Source organism: Uranotaenia lowii, chromosome 3, assembly GCF_029784155.1.
Source record: "Uranotaenia lowii strain MFRU-FL chromosome 3, ASM2978415v1, whole genome shotgun sequence".
In the NCBI taxonomy this organism is placed as follows: domain Eukaryota; kingdom Metazoa; phylum Arthropoda; class Insecta; order Diptera; family Culicidae; genus Uranotaenia; species Uranotaenia lowii.
In genome coordinates this window covers 244,733,813-244,742,029 of record NC_073693.1, presented here as the reverse complement: position 1 = coordinate 244,742,029, position 8,217 = coordinate 244,733,813, and the positions used below count along the sequence as shown (strand labels likewise).

Here is an 8,217-nt window from a genome sequence, read left to right as displayed (position 1 = left end):
CATGTAGCAGAACGAATTCTTTTTTTACGTAAGCTTCAAGTGGAACTCACATGAAAATTACGTGAATTCTGTTCGCTACGCGAGCTCTGTTTGCTACCTGAAATTCACGTAGGTTTCACATGATTTTCAGGGTGGCAAAAATCTATGTACATTTTCACGTAGCGCTAATGTGAAGAGTTTTTTCGGTGTAGCGCGAGTCTGGTAACCCAGGCGTACGATTCTCGGTATCGGCAAGAAAAAACTTATGGATTCGAATCCCATAAGTTGCCGACGAGATGCTTGGGGGGTAAGTAGAAGCCAGTCTCGAACCCACCCTTGTCCTTCCTCCAACTGGTATTAGGAGGGTTGGTTTATTATCTTGAACTGCATTCTGTCCATATCCAGCCGGAATGGATATAATGAAGTGCATGATTGTCACCAACGTCTCATGATCGCTTACTATTCTACGATGCCTACTCTAAACTTTAAAATTTCCTTCTCCAAAAACTATCTCTAATTTTGATTTCCAGCGTCAGCTCCCCGAGCTATTTAAACGCCACAAAAAAAAGTAATATCGAAAACAGAAGTCTTTTTCCATTAAAAGAATCTTGCATCATTGGCAGAAGCCAATCGGCCTGTATTCAGTTGAATTTACCTGAAAATTTGTTATCATTTGAAAATATATTTGAATAAAAAAGTGATTCTCGCGTGAGCTTTTATTACGTCGAATGAAACAGAAACATCGAACCGAGAAAAACGCTTCTGAAATTTGAAGAGTATTTTTCAAGTCCTATTTTTATTATTTCGCCGATAATCCTTAAAAAAATACGCAATATCCATGGAAACTAATTGTGTCAGATATTCCACATTATGAATTTAATTTTTTGCAATTTTTAGAGCTATTTTTTAATCATATAGGAACATACAAAATATACAAACATAAAACTTTCATACGTCTGAACACATTCGTCGTTTGGAGGGGAAATTTGTTTCATTCGTCTGTTTTCTTTCGCCTTTGATTCGCTCAACTTGCATTTACGCCCGAATGTTTCTGAAGCAAATACTATGGGAAATATTCAATTTTCTCGGCATAGTGGATGTTTAACTAGGTCTCTCAGTAAACCTAGAAAAACGAGACGGGGTCTTAGTAACATAGATCAGAGCTAAGAGGCTGCCTCCTCACACTGCGCGTTCGAACTAGGGTGAAATATGGTCCTTACGCTTCGCGTTGCGGATCGGGCTAGGGGACTGTCCCTAGCTTTGGGCAAACCTAGAAACACGTAGCCTAGTAGACCTAGGAAAACGGGGAGGCGGCCTCTTAGCTCTGATCTGTTTCTTAGACGGCAACGTTTTTCTAGCTTTACCCAAAGCTAGGGACGATCCTTGTAAGGATATCCTCGTAATTCTGACCCATGTTTCTAGGACGGACTTTTGAAAATTTGAAACCGGCCACGAAGTGACTCAGTTGCAATTATACATACTGCCAAACAGACTCATTCACAAATAATTATTGGGAAACCGCGTAGTGTTACAAACCGCCAAAACGGCCATATGCCAAATGAGAAACCGCCAAGTGTTACAAACCGCCAAACAGGTTCATACGCGAAAAGTCATACCGCCAAAACAAATACCGCGAAACTGTTGTTGTTTTCTTTTTTCCGGGATTTTCATCCTCGCGGATGATTCATCCCCAACTCCGCGAAATGGTTGACCGGGATCTGTGACACAATCGTCTCAGCCATACCAAATTATTGCACTTTGCCTGAAATGTTACCTAGACCCTCAAAATGGACATGTAAGTTTTAACCTAAGTACCTCTGAAATTTTCTAACTCAAAATTACGAGCCATTTTCTCTATCAACAACAAAACCAAATTTCTTATGTACGCATACGCATTATTACTATGTATTCTTAAATTCTTGCCATTAGTTATTAAGTGTCTTAAACCATTGAAGTTACTATTCCTAGCTTACATGTTCTTCTTTGACTTTTGGGTCACTTCCGTGCTCTGCATTTAGTCCCGGCAATCCTATTGCTTCTTGGGCGACGACGAATACTGCATGTCCAGTTGGGACTGAGCAATGTCACTGAGCGCGGCCTGGATTTTTTCAAGCAGCAGTTCTCCTTTACGTACGACTTCTTCCAACTTTTCAGCCGATTCCTGATTCTCGATTTCGAGCCGCTTGAGAGCTTGCACCTGCAACTCAATAGAACTTTCTTCGCTCGGCAGAGATTCTATAAGTGTATCAATATCCTTGGCACATCGCGAAATAAGTGTTGAAAATAATTGGGCATAGTCTTCCTGCTGGTTTTGCTGGGGTGTTTGGGAACCTGTGCGCTCGAATCCAGGAAATTTGCTCGGAACAGAACACTGCTGCAGTATACCTATGCTGTTACAAAAGTGTTCCGCTTGCTGAAAAAATCACATGTTGATGATACACAACTCCAACAAAACCGGCTAAGTACTCACCTGGTTAACCGTGTCCTGAAGCTGGGTTAGTCTGTCAGCCATCGCTTCGAAGACGATAGAATAATCCAGCGTTTCCTCGTCAATTTTGGCGGAAGTTGAAATTCCAACGCAAAAAAAGAAAAAAAGAAAAAAACGGAAAAGGAAACTAAAGCACACTAAAAGGTGCCACCGCGTAGCAGTGCCGGATGCGTCCCGGAATCCAGATTTAATAAAAATAAAAATGTGAATACAGACAAATCGGAGGCGGAAGAGGAAGTAGACGACACACGTTAATCTGGCTTGCAGCGAACGGTCTGGTAAGAGAGCTTATGTTCCGGGAATATACATCCCCGCCTGCAGAGAATGTTTTTCAACTGTGAAACTATATTATCAATGTTTTTATACGCCTAAAATTTAAAAAGTTTTAAGAAAATTGAAAAAACTGCCACACTGTGGCTTGTATCAAGTTAAGGCCGAAACATTTCAGCGTCAGGGCCGAAACATTTCAACTCGCCAAGACACGCTAGCGCTATCTGTGGGGCAATAGAAAAAGCTTTGCTATAACAATTTTCAACGATAATTTTCTAGATTCGTCGCAAGTGCAATTAAAATGTCTCTTTAAATTATTCGAAAATATTTGTTCCAAAATCTAAAAAAAAACACGTAGCCACTATATCAGCATCGTTCTATAGACTCTGCTGAACAATCTGGTATAGGTGAGACATTCTGAATTGTAGGCAGTTTCGAGATACAGGGTGTTCAAATGTTGAACAGAAGATTTCTTATGGAAAAACCAAAAATTTTCTTTTCATTTATTCGAAAATATTTGTTCAAAAATCTAAAAAAAAAACACGTAGCCACTATATCAGCATCGTTCTATAGACTCTGCTGAACAATCTGGTATAGGTGAGACATTCTGAATTGTAGGCAGTTTCGAGATACAGGGTGTTCAAATGTTGAACAGAAGATTTCTTATGGAAAAACTAAAAATTTTCTTTTCATTTATTCGAAAATATTTGTTCAAAAATCTAAAAAAAACACGTAGCCACTATATCAGCATCGTTCTATAGACTCTGCTGAACAATCTGGTATAGGTGAGACATTCTGAATTGTAGGCAGTTTCGAGATACAGGGTGTTCAAATGTTGAACAGAAGATTTCTTATGGAAAAACCAAAAATTTTCTTTTCATTTATTCGAAAATATTTGTTCAAAAATCTAAAAAAAAACACGTAGCCACTATATCAACATCGTTCCATAGACTCTGCTGAACAATCTGGTATAGGTGAGACATTCTGAATTGTAGGCAGTTTCGAGATACAGGGTGTTCAAATGTTGAACAGAAGATTTCTTATGGAAAAACCAAAAATTTTCTTTTCATTTATTCGAAAATATTTGTTCAAAAATCTAAAAAAAACACGTAGCCACTATATCAACATCGTTCTATAGACTCTGCTGAACAATCTGGTATAGGTGAGACATTCTGAATTGTAGGCAGTTTCGAGATACAGGGTGTTCAAATGTTGAACAGAAGATTTCTTATGGAAAAACCAAAAATTTTCTTTTCATTTATTCGAAAATATTTGTTCAAAAATCTAAAAAAAAACACGTAGCCACTATATCAACATCGTTCTATAGACTCTGCTGAACAATCTGGTATAGGTGAGACATTCTGAATTGTAGGCAGTTTCGAGATACAGGGTGTTCAAATGTTGAACAGAAGATTTCTTATGGAAAAACCAAAAATTTTCTTTTCATTTATTCGAAAATATTTGTTCAAAAATCTAAAAAAAACACGTAGCCACTATATCAACATCGTTCTATAGACTCTGCTGAACAATCTGGTATAGGTGAGACATTCTGAATTGTAGGCAGTTTCGAGATACAGGGTGTTCAAATATTGAACAGAAGATTTCTTATGGAAAAACCAAAAATTTTCTTTTCATTTATTCGAAAATATTTGTTCAAAAATCTAAAAAAAAACACGTAGCCGCTATATCAGCATCGTTCTATAGACTCTGCTGAACAATCTGGTATAGGTGAGACATTCTGAATTGTAGGCAGTTTCGAGATACAGGGTGTTCAAATATTGAACAGAAGATTTCTTATGGAAAAACCAAAAATTTTCTTTTCATTTATTCGAAAATATTTGTTCAAAAATCTAAAAAAAAACACGTAGCCACTATATCAACATCGTTCTATAGACTCTGCTGAACAATCTGGTATAGGTGAGACATTCTGAATTGTAGGCAGTTTCGAGATACAGGGTGTTCAAATGTTGAACAGAAGATTTCTTATGGAAAAACCAAAAATTTTCTTTTCATTTATTCGAAAATATTTGTTCAAAAATCTAAAAAAAAACACGTAGCCACTATATCAGCATCGTTCTATAGACTCTGCTGAACAATCTGGTATAGGTGAGACATTCTGAATTGTAGGCAGTTTCGAGATACAGGGTGTTCAAATGTTGAACAGAAGATTTCTTATGGAAAAACCAAAAATTTTCTTTTCATTTATTCGAAAATATTTGTTCAAAAATCTAAAAAAAACACGTAGCCACTATATCAACATCGTTCTATAGACTCTGCTGAACAATCTGGTATAGGTGAGACATTCTGAATTGTAGGCAGTTTCGAGATACAGGGTGTTCAAATGTTGAACAGAAGATTTCTTATGGAAAAACCAAAAATTTTCTTTTCATTTATTCGAAAATATTTGTTCAAAAATCTAAAAAAAAACACGTAGCCACTATATCAACATCGTTCTATAGACTTTGCTGAACAATCTGGTATAGGTGAGACATTCTGAATTGTAGGCAGTTTCGAGATACAGGGTGTTCAAATGTTGAACAGAAGATTTCTTATGGAAAAACCAAAAATTTTCTTTTCATTTATTCGAAAATATTTGTTCAAAAATCTAAAAAAAAACACGTAGCCACTATATCAACATCGTTCTATAGACTCTGCTGAACAATCTGGTATAGGTGAGACATTCTGAATTGTAGGCAGTTTCGAGATACAGGGTGTTCAAATTTTGAAGAGAAGATTTCTTATGGAAAAACCAAAAATTTTCTTTTCATTTATTCGAAAATATTTGTTCAAAAATCTAAAAAAAAACACGTAGCCACTATATCAACATCGTTCTATAGACTCTGCTGAACAATCTGGTATAGGTGAGACATTCTGAATTGTAGGCAGTTTCGAGATACAGGGTGTTCAAATGTTGAACAGAAGATTTCTTATGGAAAAACCAAAAATTTTCTTTTCATTTATTCGAAAATATTTGTTCAAAAATCTAAAAAAAAACACGTAGCCACTATATCAACATCGTTCTATAGACTCTGCTGAACAATCTGGTATAGGTGAGACATTCTGAATTGTAGGCAGTTTCGAGATACAGGGTGTTCAAATGTTGAACAGAAGATTTCTTATGGAAAAACCAAAAATTTTCTTTTCATTTATTCGAAAATATTTGTTCAAAAATCTAAAAAAAAACACGTAGCCACTATATCAACATCGTTCTATAGACTCTGCTGAACAATCTGGTATAGGTGAGACATTCTGAATTGTAGGCAGTTTCGAGATACAGGGTGTTCAATTGTTGAACAGAAGATTTCTTATGGAAAAACCAAAAATTTTCTTTTCATTTATTCGAAAATATTTGTTCAAAAATCTAAAAAAAAACACGTAGCCACTATATCAGCATCGTTCTATAGACTCTGCTGAACAATCTGGTATAGGTGAGACATTCTGAATTGTAGGCAGTTTCGAGATACAGGGTGTTCAAATGTTGAACAGAAGATTTCTTATGGAAAAACCAAAAATTTTCTTTTCATTTATTCGAAAATATTTGTTCAAAAATCTAAAAAAAACACGTAGCCACTATATCAGCATCGTTCTATAGACTCTGCTGAACAATCTGGTATAGGTGAGACATTCTGAATTGTAGGCAGTTTCGAGATACAGGGTGTTCAAATGTTGAATAGAAGATTTCCTATGGAAAAACCAAAAAATTTCTTTTCATTTATTCGAAAATATTTGTTCAAAAATCTAAAAAAAAACACGTTGCCACTATATCAGCATCGTTCTATAGACTCTGCCGAACAATCTGGTATAGGTGAGACATTCTGAATTGTAGGCAGTTTCGAGATACAGGGTGTTCAAATGTTGAATAGAAGATTTCTTATGTAAAAACCAAAAATTTTCTTTTCATTTATTCGAAAATATTTGTTCAAAAATCTAAAAAAAAACACGTAGCCACTATATCAGCATCGTTCTATAGACTCTGCTGAACAATCTGGTATAGGTGAGACATTCTGAATTGTAGGCAGTTTCGAGATACAGGGTGTTCAAATGTTGAACAGAAGATTTCTTATGGAAAAACCAAAAATTTTCTTTTCATTTATTCGAAAATATTTGTTCAAAAATCTAAAAAAAAACACGTAGCCACTATATCAACATCGTTCTATAGACTCTGCTGAACAATCTGGTATAGGTGAGACATTCTGAATTGTAGGCAGTTTTGAGATACAGGGTGTTCAATTGTTGAACAGAAGATTTCTTATGGAAAAACCAAAAATTTTCTTTTCATTTATTCGAAAATATTTGTTCAAAAATCTAAAAAAAACACGTAGCCACTATATCAGCATCGTTCTATAGACTCTGTTGAACAATCTGGTATAGGTGAGACATTCTGAATTGTAGGCAGTTTCGAGATACAGGGTGTTCAAATGTTGAACAGAAGATTTCTTATGGAAAAACCAAAAATTTTCTTTTCATTTATTCGAAAATATTTGTTCAAAAATCTAAAAAAAAACACAAAGCCACTATATCAGCATCGTTCTATAGACTCTGCTGAACAATTTGGTATAGGTGAGACATTCTGAATTGTAGGCAGTTTCGAGATACAGGGTGTTCAAATGTTGAACAGAAGATTTCTTATGGAAAAACCAAAAATTTTCTTTTCATTTATTCGAAAATATTTGTTCAAAAATCTAAAAAAAAACACGTAGCCACTATATCAGCATCGTTCTATAGACTCTGCTGGACAATCTGGTATAGGTGAGACATTCTGAATTGTAGGCAGTTTCGAGATACAGGGTGTTCAAATTTTGAAGAGAAGATTTCTTATGGAAAAACCAAAAATTTTCTTTTCATTTATTCGAAAATATTTGTTCAAAAATCTAAAAAAAAACACGTAGCCACTATATCAACATCGTTCTATAGACTCTGCTGAACAATTTGGTATAGGTGAGACATTCTGAATTGTAGGCAGTTTCGAGATACAGGGTGTTCAAATGTTGAACAGAAGATTTCTTATGGAAAAACCAAAAATTTTCTTTTCATTTATTCGAAAATATTTGTTCAAAAATCTAAAAAAAAACACGTAGCCACTATATCAACATCGTTCTATAGACTCTGCTGAACAATCTGGTATAGGTGAGACATTCTGAATTGTAGGCAGTTTCGAGATACAGGGTGTTCAAATGTTGAACAGAAGATTTCTTATGGAAAAACCAAAAATTTTCTTTTCATTTATTCGAAAATATTTGTTCAAAAATCTAAAAAAAACACGTAGCCACTATATCAACATCGTTCTATAGACTCTGCTGAACAATCTGGTATAGGTGAGACATTCTGAATTGTAGGCAGTTTCGAGATACAGGGTGTTCAAATATTGAACAGAAGATTTCTTATGGAAAAACCAAAAATTTTCTTTTCATTTATTCGAAAATATTTGTTCAAAAATCTAAAAAAAAACACGTAGCCGCTATATCAGCATCGTTCTATAG

The 8,217-nt window shown here is 35.2% G+C and overlaps 1 protein-coding gene across 1 annotated transcript; it reads right to left on the bottom strand.

Moving 5' to 3' along the window:
* Nucleotides 1–1,853: 1,853 nt before the first annotated feature.
* LOC129755873 (mediator of RNA polymerase II transcription subunit 21) lies at nt 1,854–2,889 on the bottom strand. Its single transcript, XM_055752564.1, has 2 exons — nt 2,450–2,889; nt 1,854–2,392 (listed from the first exon to the last, which is right to left on the bottom strand). Exons 1-2 carry the CDS (start codon nt 2,489–2,491, stop codon nt 2,009–2,011), a joined length of 426 nt encoding a protein of 141 aa, XP_055608539.1. The 5' UTR covers nt 2,492–2,889; the 3' UTR covers nt 1,854–2,008.
* Nucleotides 2,890–8,217: the final 5,328 nt, after the last annotated feature.